The sequence below is a fragment of the Gambusia affinis genome, linkage group LG22, assembly GCF_019740435.1.
Source record: "Gambusia affinis linkage group LG22, SWU_Gaff_1.0, whole genome shotgun sequence".
Classification (NCBI taxonomy): domain Eukaryota; kingdom Metazoa; phylum Chordata; class Actinopteri; order Cyprinodontiformes; family Poeciliidae; genus Gambusia; species Gambusia affinis.
In genome coordinates, this window is record NC_057889.1 from 10,976,828 (window position 1) to 10,995,003 (window position 18,176).

Sequence of the window (18,176 nt, forward strand, 5' to 3'; positions counted from 1 at the left end):
CACCTCTGAACTAAGGTAAAACCTCCAGAGGAACTTGTCAATGGTAAATATTTACATGCAAACTTTAAGGGTGTATTATGTAATACAGCAAATTCAACACTGCAGGCCAGCAAAAGTCAACATAGGATTAAGTATTAAAGATAGAAAGAACTACAAATCCAGCTTTGAAAACATGTAACAGCATATGTTTGGCAATACCACAACCTGCCTGTGCTCTCTGAAGTCACACGACGCGAACAGCAACTTTCATTCAGAACGCCGCCAGCTGATCTGACATATTCAAATGCAGCACTCACTTCCTGGAGTAACCCTGCAAGGCCCTTCAGAAGGCAGGTGGTGGTTTTCACCTTTATGTGTGGAAAGATTTAAAGTAAAGCTGACAGGCCTCTGCTGTAATAAATTGGAAATGAGAGCTTCTGTACACTCAGGGCTGCGCTTGGGGCCATGTGTGAGCTGGCAACTGAGAGTCTCGCAACGTAACACACCGCATTCCTGCCTGCTCTCCCTCACCTCGTCTTCAGCTGCAATGAAAAAGCATAAACGAGTTTCAATGGGAAGAAACCAGGGTTGTGCATTACAGACGAAGAAGTCATGGTGTGTGTGTGGGTTTTTTTTTTTGTGTACTCCTTGAACACGCCTGCTTCACTCCCATGTTTTTATGCATCTATTCCTGCTCATCATACAACGCTCTCACTTAAGTCTGGGATCTGTCAGCTCAGCTTAAATTCCCACAACCACTTTTGACTCTCTGACAGTGACTCACAGTCGGACCCAAGACAGGATGAACCAACTACTGTCACAAGGACGGAGAAAAAAGGGGAAACAAAAGCCTGTGAGTCAGAACCGAAACCGCCATCTTTCAATGGCGCTTAGTAGAATCTGGGCTGGACGTCTGAACACTACTTTGTAACATTCTTTAGAGGCAAATTAGATGAGCAAAAGAGCTCTGACATAAATCAGGAGGTAATATAATTCCATAATTATCGTGTTCATGAACATTAGAGCACAAAAAAGGGTTAAGTTAAAGGCACAGACACAAAATGACTTTTACTTCAGATCTAAGTCAGAACTTCCTAATGTTTCTTCTTATGGAGTGCTAAAAGTGACACAGATGAATAAGATAAGAACTTATCATTAAACAAAAATCTAAAACAAATACATTTAATAATTCTCCTTTTTGCAAATTGTTAATTTTATTTAAATGTTTAGTTGATAATTGTTGCCTGCATTAAATAGCTCTTATCTGATCAGTATAACTCAGGGGTGTCAAACTCCAGTCCTCAAGGGCCACTGTCCTGCAGTTTTTAGATGTGCCACAGGTACAAAACACTGGAATGAAATGGCTTAATTAAGTCCTTCTTGTGTAGATCAGTTCTCCAGAGTCTTGCTAATGACCTAATTATTCTATTCAGGTGTGGTGCAGCAGAGGCACATCTAAAAGTTTCAGGACAGTGGCCCTCCAGGACGGGAGTTTGACGCCTGTGGTATAACTGTTCTGTGCTGGAATCGCTCAGATACAAAAGTCTATTTGATAAGCCAAAGCAAAACATCTCATGGCTCACTGTTGAACAACAACCATAACAGAATAAAATACTAAAATAATTTTACATAATCTTTACATAATTTTAAACAAGTAAGAATGTGCTGTGTATTTTTCCTATATGTTATAATAACAAATCTAAATGATCCTTGGACTTTTGACACTCCATAGAAATTCTAGCACCACGAGTATGTTTTTGAGTTTACAGAATGTTATTAAATTAATAGGAAGGCGTGTGAATAATTATCCAGCAATTTCACAACTCAATGAATTCAATGTTAACTTTATATATTTTTAGAAAAATGTATTTTAAAATATCAGCTGATAAACAATACAATTAAAACACAACTTGAAATCTTGATCCAAACAATGAAACACTGACTATTCTAAGTAACTGATACGTTTATGCACATTTTGTTTTTATCGTAATATATAGGGGGTTTTTTATTTATACTGTGGCACTTTTGGCACTCCACAGTCAGTTCAGGCGCCAAACCATGAGTCAGTGTCTGAGTTAATATAGAACCAGTGTGCGGAACAAGTAGCAGCTTTACAATGACAAGCAAAACAAATTAAACCCCTGGAGTCAGGAAATTGATTTTCCATTTATCCCTCTGTTGACCAACTTTGTTTACATCTTTGAAACTACAAGAAGAAGCAGAGGAAAGGTTGTCTGCGAGGCTTTCTGTGATCTTGTTCGCCAATAAAGTTCTACAAACAGATGGTCAATAAGATGAGAGGAGATCCATCACTTTTGAAAGGACTCTATGCCCTCTATCAACATAAGTTTGAAGGAGGACAAAGACAGCAATGTGTTCAGAGGACACAGGTCAGTATTCCCTGGTTGTGTCAATAGACAAAATGTGAGTCACCTTGGACTTGAACAGACTGTAAGAGAATGTAAGAGAATATAGACACCTGTCGGATAGCTGCCAGTTGTCCAAATAACTAAACTTTCAGCAACAACGTAAGCACAACAATAAAGCCTACTGCAATACACCGCGCATTTTCTGGGGTTTGGTGTAATGTTTACAATGAAGAGGCAACCGTGTAGAACTTACGGATTTTAACTTTCTTTGGATCCAACCTGAGGACCTCAGTCTGCAGATTGTGCAGGCGCCCCTGAATCCTGCAGGACCTTCTGAACACCATCCCTGCCTCCATTTCGATGCCCAGGAAGATGTCGCTGGCATGTCGGGAAAGGTCTGAGAGTTGCTGGATTAAGCTGGTCAGCGTGTGACAGCCAACCTCATCCAGAGAAGAGTATAAAACAGGTCTTCGGAGTTTGCGTCTCCCGCTTCCTTCCCTCGGTTTCCAGCCGTCCCTCGCCGATAACCGACTCACACGGCGCGGCTCAATAGTCCTCTGATGAAAGGGCATATTTAAATCATACCAATAACCTCAGCGGGAACCGAAAACTGCACACGAAAAAAAAACCCCGCTGCAAAACAAAGTATGTTGTTAGTATAAAATTACATTACAACAAAAAGTAATATTCCCAAGGCTATGGAATCCCTCAATCCCGCCATATTTATTGTTTTCAAAGCATGGCACTTTGTCCTGCTGCCGTACACCGGAGACGTTGCCTCTCAAAGTCTATTCAAATTCAACCAGACACAGAGCAAGCTGCAGGAGAAAAAAAACACAGCAAGAGGAAAAAGTCAGGAAAGAAGTCTGTACCAAAACCCGGAGAATACTACAACCACCTGTAGGAACTGGAGAGGACTCAGTTTACCTGCCTCCTTCTGAGTCAGCGGCTTCACGGAAAAGCTGGAGCGGGTTTTCTCAATAACGGAGCACGGAGGGACAGCAGCGAGGGAAGGATGGGTAAAATAAAACGTCTGTAATTTCTGTTGCTGTTTATTCATGGCAGGCTACATCAATCTACCAATTTTCATACGTATCATATTTACGTTCTGTTTGAATTTCCATAGAAAAAGCCAGAGTTAAAAAAAATCATTATAATAATAGAGTTATTATAATCAAACCTCTGATTTATGTTTACTTTTATATTTATATTTAATAGTTTGTACATTTACAAGTTTTGAACAAGACTTTACTATTTCCTTATCAAAGCTATTCCAGATTTTTAAAATTTTTTAGGACATTTACTGTTTTCTTGTAAAGCACTTTCAACTAGCAAATGATGAATGGTGCTACAGAAATAAACTTTCCTTTTGCAACACAAGCATGTGCCTTTAAGTTCGTGCTTAGTTTCTTTGTACATTGCCAGTGTTATAATGAGTTGTTCCAAACAGAAGCATTTTAATGGAACCAATTTAATGAATGTTTTGTTTGTCATTGTTATCTAAACCATTTATAATTCATGGGTTTCTACTGTAGCATATACGTTGCATTTCCCCACATTTATGCACTGCACACTATGTTTGGAATTGATCAGGGATGGACATAGCATGCTTCATTTACTTTTTATGTTTAAATTGTCTTTTGTTTTATATTACATTGCTATTTTCTTTTACATTATATCACCGTGGCTTTTAGCACCATTGTAGCTGACTCTCAACAATAAAAAAAATGTCTCATCTGTTCTTTCAATTTACAAAAGAGAATTTGTAATAAAGGGATGGAGTACCTATATTGTTCAGGATGTGACACTTGGTTGTATTACATGAATTTATAAATCCATGGACTGTACTGGAGCAAAAAAAGAAAAATAAAACTAATGTACTGCTAACCTAAGGGTGAAATTGTTCTGTCGTGTAGTACAAAACAAGAACACACTGAAACAGGAGGAAGAGCAATCATTTACTCCTCCTGGGGACTCAATTCAACTTTACTGTGAAAATAATGTAAGAAGCAACAAATTCAGTAGACTTATGTGATAGCAGTTGCGCCCCCTGGTGTCTGTAAGAGAACATGGCATTTATACTGAGCTGCCTGCATGTGACCCAGGCAAGTATTTTGTCATTTCTCAGCAAACTGGAAGCTCCTTCCTTCTTTCCTCCCTTCCTTCCCAATAAGAATGTACAAAGTGGCAATAGCTTACCAGCTCATTCACTAGTAGTGAATACAATGATACACCCATTGTTAAGGAGTGTTTTGAATGTGTGACACCCAATGTGATTCATTTATAAAAACAGGAAAGACAAGATTGATCATCTTGCTAGGCATGATTACGATCCGTGTTTGTCATTCAACCCAAAGGAAATGGGTTTGATAGAGAAACAGAGTGGAGATAGCTCACCACTGGTGGGAAAAGGAACCAGTCTGATACTATTTACTCGCTGCAAGGTTATTACTTGTGTCCTTGCATTCCCATCATTGCTTCCTTTGTTTGGTTTAACATATGTATGTTCTGGAACTGAAGTTTTTGTTTTCTCACTTGGGAGCTGTTTTGAAAATAATGGCAAATATGTCCTTGTTATTGGATAGGAGGTGCAACTGTGAGATTAGAAAAGCACTCAATAGTTTAGTACCGTAAATGGGGTTCCGACACATTTTTTTTGGAAGAGCCTGGAATTTACTGGAATCCTGTAATTTCCAAGTCTGCAAAATTCAGGAAAAAGAGAAAATAATGTAATTTTAATTCTTTATTTCCTGTCCCATTATCAATATAGTGGCCTTCTTCCTCCATTATTCTTCCCTTAATTCTCCTTCAGTATGTTGTTCCTTCTCTTCTTTATTGCTAGTATTTTTAGTTTCTTCCTTTTCAATTTTTTCCTCCCACACTTTTGTCTTAACATTTTTTCTTTCCCTCATGTCCATCCTTGTTTTGAGTCTTTCCTTCCTAGTCTCCTTATTCACCCTTGTCTTTTATTCCTTGCTTCTTCCATTTTTTTTAATCGAAGGAAAAAAGGAAAAATATATTGTGTATTTTTTTCCTTCTTTCACCCTGTCCCTATATGTTTTTCCTCTCTTTACTCATTTAAGGACTGACTCAAAATTTGAGGCTGGAAAAAGAGGCAATTTTTACATTCTTTGAACCCTGAAGCAAAATTAGACATTTGGCATTTTTATTACGCAATTTTGTGAGGGTAAAAAAAAACAAAAAAAAAACCACCCTATTCATATTTTGCATATGGAATAGCAATAAAATCCTTACAGATTACTCAACAGATCTAAAACCACATTGCAGTTGAATGAGTACATGTAAAAATAAGCAAAGACAAGGGTCAGAAGATGAAGTTTAATCAAGATTAAATATATGCCCAAAATGATTTTGCAACTTATGAATTCAAAAAACAAAACCTAAAACTTTAAAGTAAAGAAGATGAGCTTCTCAGTCATACCAATAGTCTTATACCTTTGTCCTTTTAACAAGTCATTGGGCAAAATGAAACTCTCATTCACCTTATAGTACAGTGCATTGATTTCCAAAACCATCGCCTTCCTCCAAGTCTTAAACCCCCACACATAAACCCATTCATTTAATTATTTACAGACAAGGCTTGACCACATAAAACCAAACTTGTTAGAAATAAGAAACTCGACAGAAACACATCTGTAGGTACAGGAATGGCGTTGACTGAGCCATATGTAGTGACAATTTGATCCACAATTCACTAACTGCATTAGAGTCAGGCATATTAAATTACTGGAAACTCGTGAACAAACCCTTATTTGCCTTTGGATAAACACACACACACAATGCACAGTGTGATAAAGCCAAAAAAGAAAGAACCCTTTTCCTTCAGCCATTTAACAAACCCCAAGTTTAAACAAACGTTGAGAGCACAATTCAGCAGACACAAAAAACATGTGGATGCATAAATGGAGATGAATTTGAATGCAGAACACAAGCCAGTCATCTCACTTTTATTCCAAACACGAGAGATGAAGATCGGTGCGCATGTGAGGGAATCCACACCAGGAAGAGTAGAAAAGGAACAGCATTTATGCAACACCGATTTCTGCGCAGATGTAACATAAGTGTCGTGACCTGAAGGAACTTGGATTGTTGCTCGGGCTACAGATTACCTACAATGGAGTCAAACACAACTCTCTCAAGTAATATTGACACCATCTCATTTAAAGTGATTTTTAAGGGATTTGTGTTTTAGTTTAGTCAGACGCAGGACCCATTGTGGAAAAGGAGAGAGGAAACAGCTGCCTGAAAATAAAAAACTGCATTTAGAAGTAACTGGACTTTAAAGTTTTTTCTGCACCTTGTATTTAGATGAATTAGTTCACAAGCCGAAGAGGCTGACACTTCAGGTGAACATACTGTTTTATCACTTGTCCTTCATAAATTAGGCCAGCAGTCTCCATTAAAGAAAATGTACTGCTGTTGCAATATGCCTGTCATACAGAATCAAGTTATGAAGATAAAAAAAAATGTACAAGAAGCAGTAATCTGAAAACTCTTCTGCCTTAGCTAAACGATCCTCCCTGGACTTTACTTAAGCTTAGTAACCATGGAACAGAACACATTATGGTTTCACAACAAAAACAGTGACTATGTTTGTGTACACTGATGATTTTAATGTGGTATTTAAGCGAACCAGAGGGTCTCTGGAAAAGGCATAGTGTTATGAAGCACATTTCGCAGTATCGCTGGAGTTCCAGAATCATCTGTGTTCTCAAAGGGGGCTGAGGGGGACACATGACCACTATTTCCGACAAACAGGAAAAGTCGGCTCACAGTGTTGGACATGCCGAGTTTCCATTCGTTTTTAAGGGCGTCAGTCACACAAGGCCACGCTGGGAAGTCCTGGGCCGGTGTGGTCAGCAGGAGAAGGAGGAGTCCAGGGTGGCAGAGGGGGAAAGTGGTGAAACACAAGTTTAGAGGACACTCCTACAGCTTTGCGTATGCAAGTGCAGCAAGGTCAGTTAGTGAATTTACAACAGGAATGCACACTCTTTTTTCCCCAAAAAGGCTCAAACAAGATGTGTAGCATGGTTGGAACTTGTTTCAGGCCAGCACAAACAGAATACATCAGTGAAATCTCCAGTTTAAGGGCTCCCGATGTGTCTCTCTGCCTCCCCCTGGTGGTTTTATTCCTCCATAACGGTTCAATTAGTCCTTCGTACACAGATACAGCCTGCCTTTTACATACATCTCCACCTACACACACAAAATATGAACAAACACTCTCCCTGTGTCTTTAGTCAGGCTTATCTGGTGTAGTAGACTCTGTAGTAAACACTCTTGGAGCGCCAAAGGGAATAGGAGTTGTCAAACTTTAGCAGGTAGACTCCACGGCCAGGGTACTGGTGGCTGCCGGCGTACACTTCCTCATGACAGTCCCGCCGGTAAACCGGCACAATCTCATCCACGTGAGGCTTCCCTGCCTCCTTCTTTGCCTTCTCCCCCTCAGTGGGAGGATCACCTGAGGACAAAAGGACAATGGGAAAGTTTAGACCGTAGAATTAAATAATAGAGAAATTATTGAATTAAGTTCAGTTTAAGGCATCAAGATTTTTGTAAAGTTATGGTTTCAAAACTTCAAAACTGTTCCTTTGATAATCCACTTTACATTATGTATTTTTGTTCTGTTCTTTCCGATTTTTTTCCCATTTCTAGCAGTACTAAAGACATTTAGTATTGCTAGTGTGTTTTGAGTGCAGGAAGTTCAAGGCTTAACAAATGCAAACTAACTGAATGAGATCCCTTACCTTCATCATCATCGTCTTCGTCGCTGGACTCCGACACGTGCACACTGACTGAAGCAGAGGCAGCGTCTGTCCACTCGAAGAACACCCCAAAGCCAATGTCATAATAGTCTGTTGCAAACTCCCAGAACAGGTAAGATCCTTCCTCATGGGTGGGGACGCGCACCGTCACAACCTCGCCACGCCCCACCGTGATCACACTGTCAGGATCCTGACGGATCTTCTCCTTGAAGTCCTTGATCTGCGGTCGCGTCCACATCGATGGTGCAGCGATGACTGGTGGGGAGTCTGCTGTGAATGAGGGAGAAGAAGCAATTTGTGATCTGTTGAAGGGATCTGCTACCAAACAAGGAGCCCAACCCTACATAAGGCTGTGATGCGTTGATTAATCAAATTTTCTGGTTTTAAAGATTTAATTTGTGGAAAATCTGGATTTTTTTCCCCCATCAATGTAATCCTTGGATTTCCATAGTTCAGAGTAATGATGATATGTTTTATAGCTTCTATTTATTATTTATTTCAACCTTTAATTCAGATCAACTTACAGAACGGAATGATTGAAATAGGATATTTTTGGTCATTTCTAATTCCTTTTTAAGAACAAAAAGTAAGAAAATAATTTTATATATATATACATATATATATATATATATATATATATATATATATATACATATATATATATATATATATATATATATATATATATATATATATATATATATATATATATATATATATATATATATATATATATATATATATATATGTGTACATACATACAGTGGTGATTTTTTTAAGATACATGACCCAGCTCCATCTCTGGCTGATGAATAATTTGTTCATAAAGTGCATGTGTGTGAGAATGATCAGCAGAAGTGGTGAGGTTTTGCTTACACAGCTATCCCTCTCACATTTTGTCCTCCACATTATCTCTTACTGGGACACCAGTTGTCCCAGTTTGTGTTTTGGAATAACATCAATGCAATTTCCTGGATGACTTCTTTTTCCTTTGTGACTGGGACTTGTGGCCAGAGGATACCTAAACATATCATGTATCACTTGGTCCAGCACTTATCCGCCCTGCCCTCAAGGTCACATAACCAAGCACAGAGTGTCGTTTCCTTCTGCCATTAGCTGCACTAAAAGGAAAATGTGGATCTTTCTTTACGAGTTCAAATCCTGCGTGTGTTTTTTTTTCCAAAAAGAGGGAAAAAAAAAAAAGTTACAGCCAACAAACCTAATAAAGGCCCGTTCTCTGAGACCTCCTCTGCCGGCTCTGGCTCCTGCTCCCTGTCCATGCTCTCCGAATAAGAGTCCGACTGGCCTCCATTGACCGTAGGAGCTTCCTCACTGGAAAGTGGTGAAGCACCACATAACGTCCCAGCTGCTGAGGCGGAGGTCACATCGCCGCTGTTAAAGCTGTTAGCATCCAAGGAGCTGTGCATCAACGAATCATTCTGCTGCTGTTGTTTCTGTAAGGCCGCCTAAAACCAAAGAACAGCAAAAATTAACCATCACGCAGAATACTCCACGCTGATACTGGAAAATATTTTAAATATCCAAAATAAAATACAACAACTAAAACCAATAAAACGGAAATAGAAACTACAAACAACGAAAAAGGCATTATGAAGTCTTTGTGAGCAATATAGTCCTTCAAACAATATTGACTATCAGAAGGAAATTATCAAGCTCCTTTTAATTTCTCATGCGATTAACTGCTGATTGCAGCATGCCATAAACCATAAACTCTGACTAGCTTTGTTGAGGAAAACGTCCTAACAGCATGATGCTGCCACCATGTCTGACCGTGGAAGTCATGTGTTCAGGTTGGTGTTATTGCAAAAGTTGTCTGCATGAAAACAAATAAAATACACAGAGTTGCAGATTGTTTTACAATATATTTTTTACAAGAGTTATAAAAACCCATGTTTTCCTTCTGCTTCTTTTTAGTGGTATATCCCATAAAACTCCAATAAAATCTGTGGTTGCACTGTGAAAAGGTTCAAAGGACATGCATATTTTCCAAGGCCAGACCAAGCTGCTGTCTCTCTTGTTGTTGTTGTTGTTGGTACCTGCTGCTGAGCCAGCTGGACCTGGTAGAGCTGCTGCATGTACTGCTGATAGTGCTGCTCCTGGAGCTGGCGGATAAGGCTCATCTGTTGCTCTGGGTTGTTGGGGTACTGCTGCGCCGCGTACTGTTGGAACTGCACTGCTGTCTGGGCGTTCAGTGCCGCCATTATCTGTTGTCTGGTTGAAATAACAGAGGAAAGCTTTGAAAGTCAGGATAATCAATAACAGGTTTGCCTGTAAATGTCTGATAATAGTGAAATCTAGAGGTCAGTTTTGCATTAGAACTCTACAAACACCTCACTGTGACACATACTTCTGCTGCTCTATCCGCAGCCTCTCCTCCTCTGCTTGTCTCCTCTCCTCTTCCTCTCTTCTCAACCTTTCCTCCTCCTCAAGTCTCCGTCTCTCCTCCTCCTGCCTTTGCCGCTCTCTCTCTTCCTCTTCTTGCCTCAGTCGCTCCTCCTCTTCTTTCCTAAACATGGGAAAAAACAGAGAATATGGGCTCAAACATGCATGACTGAAAATCAAAAGCAATTTTAGGCACAAAATTGGCACTTCAGGCACTTTTAGTTATTGTATTAATATACAACCCTTAACTGAATTGTGTGTCATGCATGTAGATGGAATTTTGGTCAAATTAATACTTAGACATTGCAGCAAACTTGTATACTTTACCTTTTCCGCTCCTGCTCCTCCCTTTCAATCCTGTGCGATATGACGTAAGGAGCAAAGAGGTTACAGCATTTATTGAGAAGCTTGACAAACTCCACCATGGCCTCTTCTTTCTCCATATTACCTAGTGAGGCCCACTCCTTCCTGCACAGAAAGCAACATGGAAGGTACACAGCGCAATTAAATCATGAACAAACAGCCACGATAATTACCTGCTAGTTAGAAACTTAAATAATCTAATGCAGTACAAGAAATTCATCAAACTCATAAAATGTTCTTATTTAATTTAGCTCTTAATAATAGGGGTCATAAACTGATATTTGATCTAAACCACCCTCTCTGAGTCAATATGTTGAGTTTTCATAACAACACAAAAACAAATATAAAGACTACATAATTCACATGAAAGTAAAGTTGTATTCTGCGGTTACCTTCGATCGTTTCCCAGGACGTCAAAGAAGCCAACTTCTGGGGAAGCATCGGGATTATAAGGGCCCAGCAACACCTGTTTGTGAAGGGCCACAAGCCGAAGCTTCTCCTCATATGTAGGATGGAAGGCCTTGCCATCTTTATCTGATCAGGAAAAAGTGGAAGAATTTAGTTAGCATATTCTTAAAGCTAAACTATGCTGAAAGAAAGCCTCTGAATATTGCAACATGTGATCCTCTACAAAGAGGACACAGAAGAAACTGCAATTTCAAATCAATATGATCATCTATGCATAAAATCAGTAACAATTAAATGACTGAACCAGGAGGTCACCATGACAATCTGTATAAACTAAGCAGGACTTCTTTGAGAAAAACGGTGGTCAGAAAGGCAATGCTTAGGACTCAATAAATATTACAACTGCAATATATAGTTTTTTTTAGTGAAGAGTAGAACATGTAGACAGGGACCAGCAGATTTATAATGGCACTGGCCAACTGAGGAGATCAAAAGGCAGATTTATGTACTGTGTGATATTTAAACAAGTAGAGCTAACCTAAACTGACAAACTGGGGAGAAAATACAAAGCAGAGATTTTCTTTGTGCAGAGTGGCAACCAGGCCACTTAGTTGTTTGCACAGTCATCAGTAGTCTTCTGTGCTAAGAAAAACAACCCACATAGCCAGTACTGGAGTTGATCACGCTTTGAAGTATCTCTTATTTTTGCATGGGTTTAAAATATAAGTGAAGGACTTGGAATTAAAAGAGGCGGAAACATTTCAAGAGCATGCTATTCTGTAGAGTTAGCAGAGCCTTATAATTGGCAACAATGTTAGAGTGGAGTTGGGAAGAAAGCAATCAATACTGTCCAACATTTATATAAATTCGGCTAAAAACAACAAGGCGTGCATCTGTCATCATTTGTAACTCTTTGACTTCATTAAAATGCACCAATAAACGTTCCATAGAGCTGCAGTAAAAAAAAAAAAAAAAAAAAAAAGACAGGGCGTGTTAAAAAGCCCCCAAACAAGTCGCTGTAAGCTGCCACATTCATTTCAGAGTGGCCAACTGCTTCAGACAAGCAGTTGGCCACTATATCACTCCAACTGAATAACCTAAACCCCGAAAACACAGCGGGTTTACATCGCATGCAACCGAAGACCAAAACCTCAAGCCCCTCGCTCTTGCTTTACGCCTCAACGGTCAGCTAACATGTCGTTAGCTACTGATTAGCTAGAGAGCTAATAGGCGACTGACAGTTAGCAGCTAATGGTAGCAAAATGCTAACCTCAGTCAGGAGAAAACCGAGCTCACAATACATCACGCGCTTTAAAAACAATTCCTGCATAACAGCGCCAGAACAGTTACATCTTAAGAATTTAACATACCTTTAAAAAATTTAAGGGCCAGTCCGTACAGCTCCAGTAAAGGAAAGCCCCATTTCCTCTCTATCGCAGATTTGCCTGACTCTCCATCGTCGCCCTCTTCGTCCGCCGGTGTATCTGTCCCAGGTTGAGTGGGAGCGAGATTCGGTTCTTCTACCTGGTTCTGCTCGCCCTCGGGGTCCGGGCTAAGGGTGAGGCCGTCGATGGAAACTTCGAGCCGGCTGGTCGTAGCGCTGTCGAGGTCGCCGCTCTGAACCTCTGTCGCCATCATTGTAGACTGTCAGCTGAAGCAGCCACGTACCTACTTCCGTTTAGACCTGACGGAAGATCCGTTTTTTTCTAACAAGTAAACAGTGACGAGGCTTTAACCCGAAAGGCAGACACATTCACAATGGATTATTTACACATTTACTTCGTTGTAAAGCAAACTAAAATAAAAAGCAGTAGGATCACAGGAAAAGTGAATGACAATTATTGTTTAATATACATTACTTAAAACCAATGGAATGTCCATGGAATATTCATTCCCTTGCTTATTCTGATAACATTTTTTTGTCCTTGATAGCTCCTGGTCTCTCTTGCATCTGGTGTTCACTATCAACCCATATTTGCAAAATTTGATTTTTTTGCAGCTTAATTTCAACCTTTTTTCTTTATTTTACACAGAGACAATGTACAACATTTGATTGACATTTTCTAAAGGAAACATACTGTAGGGAAAAAAACATTCTAATTTCCACCTGTAGTGCCAGTGCAGGTTGAGGTCAAGCATAATTTAATAAACTGAATTGATAAAACAAGCATAAAATCTTTGGATTCTATACATTTCCAATAAATAAAGACTCACATCTCATTAAAACCAGTCAAACCATTCCAAGTACAACTGCTAAGTTTGACCGTTGCTTGATTTATATATCTTCACCATTCACATTAACAAATGGCTCATTTGTACTGTGTATAAAATAAAGCAATGCTGCAACAAGAAGTGTGGAAAAAGATTTGATAAAATTAGATGTCTAACATGTACCTTATAATGAGAATGATGAAACATCTATTTATGAATGAACTTTAGCATCTAAAATTTAAGTTGCAATGTCATGTGTAAAGTTCAAATACCAAAGGACTTCATCTGAATCAACTAAACAAATAAAGAAATCATGAAAGATACCCAGAGCCCTTCAAAAACAAAAGTTAAAAAAAATAATTAAAAATAGGTCAGACATTTTCAAAAACATTGGAGTAGATAAATGGGCTACCACATGAATCTGACCATTCTTGCAGTAAAACTAAAATACCTCTTAAATACACAAAGACCACGCTGAAAGGAAAGGCCCATAAGGGAGTTGACATTTTCACGTATCTCTGCAAACCTTTGAGGTTGATCTACCAGCCTGTCTGTAGAACAGATGCATGTGGGCCAGATCAAACTGTTAGTTTGCCAAGTCTTTGGAAGGTGTGAGCATGTTTTTGGATCCTGAGGAAGCTGCTGACTCTGAAATGGCCATTAATCCCTATTCATCTCTGGTGTCTGAAGTGCAGTCCCGACTGTACACAAACACTGATTCCTTTTAACAGTTTTGTTTCATTTCTGTAGCCTAAAGCTTAATGATCACCCAAATTAAAAATGAATCAAGACAAAATTGTGTGTCAAAATTGTAAGCTTTCCTACCTGTTTGTATTTGTAGAATTGCTTCTAGGAAGCACATCGCTCTCTTAGAACTTGTCACTGACAGTCACAAGGGAGCTGGAAGTTTAACACCCCAATTTTGCATAGCAATATGGTCTGTGTTCACAGGCAATATCCAATTAGGGTTCTCAGACAGAGTGGCCGATAGAGCTGTGAAAGTCCTAAGTAACAAGAGCACCTTACCTGAACAAAGGTGAAGGTGTAAAAGCGCTGAGATCAATAAGCATTAACATTGATGGGAAATTACACAGCAGCTCTCAGGTACTGCAAATTCACAAAGCCAGCAAGTTCACTGCTATACTCAGGCTGGGTGACTTACATTCTCTATTTTTTTCTCTTTCGAACTAGGACGACAAAAAAATGGATGACTTTAACATAACTATGTTGCCAAACATGGAGCCTTTTTCCTGTGGTTTACCACAGCATGAGATTAACCCTCGTGAGTCACCCAGAGTCTGGATTTCATTTAGTGATTCTGTTTTGCAATGTTAAAGTCAACCCACACCCAGAGAAGTTTCATATATGGTAAAACACAAATTTTTCAAAGGACATTTACATAAAACCCGCCAAACTTCTGATCAAGTGCACTGTTAAATTATTAACCGGATAAAAGCTAATTCTTCCTCATCTTGTCAAACAAAAGGGGACAAATTATCCTGTCTGCGATCCTAGCTGGGCTAATGACTTGATCCCTCTCCTATACAGGTGAGTCTACTAATAACAACTGGCCACTCCTTTGGGCTTCTTTTGAAGTGGAGTTTGTATATTCCAGTTAACATTGTCCCACTTAGGAAGACAGTGAAGTATAATTTTAATAATAATAATAATAAAACATTATTAAAACATAATTTACTACACAATGTGTAATTGTCTAAAAGAAAAAATAATTTTAAAAATAAATAAAAGTTTGAAAAGTGTATCATGAATTTGCATCCATACCATTTGAGGCAAAGCTGTCAGCAACCTTACAGCTGCAAGCCTTTGGGAAAATCTGACAATTCTGCATGACAAATCAGTCAGAATGAACAGAAAACATATAAACAGCAATTTTAGGCTTTACCAGCAATTTTAGATTGGATTTAAGACTAGACTTCTATCTCATGAATAAGAAATGTAGCTCTTTTGGTATCGGTTGTTGTTCTGGCACAAGTAGAACATCAAACGCAGTCTGAAATTTCAAGAATTTCTCTTCACTTTGTCAACTTTAGCCATGTTTTAGAAATTAAGTCCCACACAATGATGCTGGCACCACCATGCTTCACCGGGGGCATGGTACTTTCCCTCGGACTGTACTGTCCGAGGGAAAGTACAGTGTTCTTTGCCACACACTGCATTTTGCATATCAACCAAAAAGTTCAATATTAATCTCATCTGATCAGAGCATTTAAGTAAAAAATAGTCATCAAAGAAATGACTCAAGGAGGTAAAAAAAAGTATTTGGTAAAAAGTCTACTCAAGTACTGAGTAACTGATCCAACTATGAATAATTTAATATTTAAAAATAACATCAGGCAGACTAAAATCTAAAGTTAAGGGGAAATTATAGTATTTCAAGGATCAAATTGACAATTAGTTACGGAAAATAATAAAATCAGGTAAAATATGGTTGTTTTTTTCCAAATCAGTTTCTTTCAATATAAAACTTATGAAACTTTAACAAAAACTGTGGGTGTATCTCTGTGCCTGGTGAAGTTTTGGTTAAAACATGTTTTTCATTCAGTGGGTAGAGAATCCAAAACTTCCGAGGAGCTAGACTTCATAACAAAATGACTCAAAGTAAAAAGTACAGTGTAGTAAAAATACTGCTAAAGGTAATTTTTTCCAAAAGGTTACTCAAGTAAATGTAAACTGGTTATTACTAAACTTTACCTGTCAATTTAGGTGAAAGGCAATTTCTATAAGCTACGACTTCCTTCCATTTTATGCTAATTAGGTGACCACACTTTTCAGGCTTTTACGTTTAAAAAACTGAAAAATATGTCTACCAAAGAAAATCCCAATAAAACTTTGAAGTTTTCAACTATAAAATTACAAATTGAGAAAAGGCTTAAGGGTTTAAAATTAGAACTCAAACTATAAGTTAAATTATAATTTTTCATTGTTTTACTTGACATGAACTGGGTTTGCAAATTCAGTACCAAGCCAAAGGATTCTGTCCTCCTCCTGTCGCACGGAGAGCCCTTTGAACTCCTGCCCTGTTGGGAATATTTCCGTCCAGTTTCCGACTGTCTCCCTTTGAAGACTACCGGTCCATTAGTGTAGCTTCACTCATTTCAGAAGCGGATAAATGTTTTCTCTGTCAATGTGTATTGAAGCCCGCAGCTTCCATTATCCCCCGCCTTTATATGGGCCCGCGGCCGCTCCACCGCTCCGGGTGTGATGGTTTACACCTCCGCGGGCCCGCAGACGTCTGAAGTCGCTGCGCGGTCGCTCCAGTGCCAGTCGGCCCCGATGGCTGACCCATTCACACGTCCAGACAGCAACTACCTTTGATCGCGGAGGGATATATTAACTCGAGCAAACTCGAAGGATTCAATCTCAGTTGGACACTAAAGGTAGGACGCAGAGGACCATGTCTGCGGTTCATGGGAATACGCGCGTCGGGGATCTGAGTCACTTCCAGATGTATCAAGAGGGGCCCCTGCAGTTGAACAGCGCGGGATCGTCAGGTAAGTTTCTTCAGGATCTAAACTGTCTGTAAAAATAGTTTCAGCAAGTACTCTAGCTGATTCTTTGTGTCATTTTACGCATTTCCCCAAACTTCTTCTAGACTATGGCGCCTCAGACGTTACAAACTACTTTACCTCAACAAACCCTGGTGCGAAAGAGGACAAGTGCGTTGCTATACTGACCCACAGGAGAAAGAGGACCAATTTCACCCAGCAGCAAATAGAAATTCTGGAGAAAGTTTACTCTGACACCAAATACCCAGATATCTACTTGAGAGAGAGACTGGAGGCTCTGACTGGGCTGCCAGAGTCCAGGATTCAGGTAATGTGCTTTAGGTTGATGGATTTAACTCAAGAGAATCAGTTTTTATTGATTACTTGTGACAAAAATTAACCACTCTTTTTTTATTTTCTTGCCTCAGGTGTGGTTTCAGAACAGAAGGGCCAAGTCTCGTCGCCAAGTTGGCTCCTCTAAAGTCTCCAGCGCACCACCAGGAGGCCCCTTTGGGCAACTTCAAAGCAGAATGTGTCCAGAGAAAGGTACCTATTAAATAAGTCAAAGTCAGTAGAACCCCTTTGCCCCCTTTGGATTAGGGATCTTTTCTTACTTGGGTTCTTTCTTTTCCAGGCTATGATAGCCATGTTACTGAGGTACACAGGTCAGGAGAGGATGGTTGGACCGGCGTTCAGCTCAAGTCCAGCAGCTACGACCGCGAGCTACCTTCCTGCATCTACGACAAGGGAACCAGAGCCCCAGCAGAGCAGATACAGATTAAGCCTGCCGGGGCCGTCCCAAGCTGCTGCATCTCTCTTTATCCCAATGAATCGGAGCACCATCCAAGAACCAAAACCAGCATGTCTGGCAACCAGGGCCCACAAATTCTGGTGGAGTATGACAATTTCCCACCAAATAAAACGATTGGACCAGAGATGAAAGTTGTGATTCCTCCCTTACCGACCCAAGAAAGCTTCAGCAGGTCATCCCCGCAGGAAAAGGAAGGTCAAATGCGGTATCCACAACTGAAGTCCACAGAAAGGTTCAACCAGTTTTCTCCAGTCTTTAGTGTAGAGGCACAGGACATCAGTGACTCTGATTCTGACTGGGAAAGTGATGCCATGGCTGGCTTCCGTGGCTTTATGTGAAG

The 18,176-nt window shown here is 39.6% G+C and overlaps 3 protein-coding genes across 5 annotated transcripts in view; 1 reads left to right on the forward strand and 2 right to left on the reverse strand.

Annotated features, from left to right (window-relative positions):
• The window catches only part of nhsl1b (NHS-like 1b), a 92,885-nt gene extending 89,374 nt beyond the window's left edge, over positions 1–3,511 (reverse strand). The window contains exon 1 of one of the 2 annotated variants that reach the window (XM_044106569.1): positions 2,602–3,511. In XM_044106569.1, the coding sequence (XP_043962504.1) occupies positions 2,602–2,920 (319 nt within the window). In that variant the 5' untranslated portion in view covers positions 2,921–3,511. The remainder of the gene's footprint in view (positions 1–2,601) is intronic. The other variant, XM_044106566.1, reaches the window with a different exon arrangement.
• A 2,161-nt stretch (positions 3,512–5,672) lies between these two features.
• Positions 5,673–13,012, reverse strand: acbd3 (acyl-Coenzyme A binding domain containing 3). Of its 2 annotated transcripts, none has more exons than XM_044106577.1 (8): positions 12,679–13,012; positions 11,293–11,434; positions 10,865–11,005; positions 10,503–10,661; positions 10,192–10,366; positions 9,354–9,600; positions 8,117–8,401; positions 5,673–7,830 (listed from the first exon to the last, which is right to left on the reverse strand). In XM_044106577.1, the coding sequence occupies exons 1-8, from the start codon at positions 12,944–12,946 to the stop codon at positions 7,616–7,618; spliced, it is 1,632 nt and encodes a 543-aa protein (XP_043962512.1). In that variant the 5' UTR covers positions 12,947–13,012; the 3' UTR covers positions 5,673–7,615. The 2 variants fall into 2 exon arrangements, with proteins under 2 accessions (XP_043962512.1, XP_043962511.1); XM_044106576.1 differs by having other exon boundaries at positions 8,117–8,404; positions 12,679–13,011.
• A 3,941-nt stretch (positions 13,013–16,953) lies between these two features.
• On the forward strand, positions 16,954–18,174 carry mixl1 (Mix paired-like homeobox). The gene is made up of 4 exons (XM_044106578.1): positions 16,954–17,031; positions 17,133–17,353; positions 17,454–17,571; positions 17,660–18,174. Exons 1-4 carry the CDS (start codon positions 16,986–16,988, stop codon positions 18,172–18,174), a joined length of 900 nt encoding a protein of 299 aa, XP_043962513.1. The 5' UTR covers positions 16,954–16,985.
• Positions 18,175–18,176: the final 2 nt, after the last annotated feature.

Bases quoted from the DNA above. Each gene is read 5' to 3' on its own strand.
- acbd3 (XM_044106576.1), bottom strand. From the start codon at position 12,946: ATGATGGCGACAGAGGTTCAGAGCGGCGACCTCGACAGCGCTACGACC. The intron at 11,435-12,678 runs GTATGTTAAATT...TTTCCTGATCAG, and splicing joins GGCCCTTAAATTTTTTAAAG to ATAAAGATGGCAAGGCCTTC. The intron at 9,601-10,191 runs GTACCAACAACA...CTTTGGTTTTAG, and splicing joins TCCAGCTGGCTCAGCAGCAG to GCGGCCTTACAGAAACAACA.
- mixl1 (XM_044106578.1), top strand. From the start codon at position 16,986: ATGTATCAAGAGGGGCCCCTGCAGTTGAACAGCGCGGGATCGTCAG. The intron at 17,032-17,132 runs GTAAGTTTCTTC...AACTTCTTCTAG, and splicing joins GAACAGCGCGGGATCGTCAG to ACTATGGCGCCTCAGACGTT. The intron at 17,354-17,453 runs GTAATGTGCTTT...TTCTTGCCTCAG, and splicing joins TGCCAGAGTCCAGGATTCAG to GTGTGGTTTCAGAACAGAAG.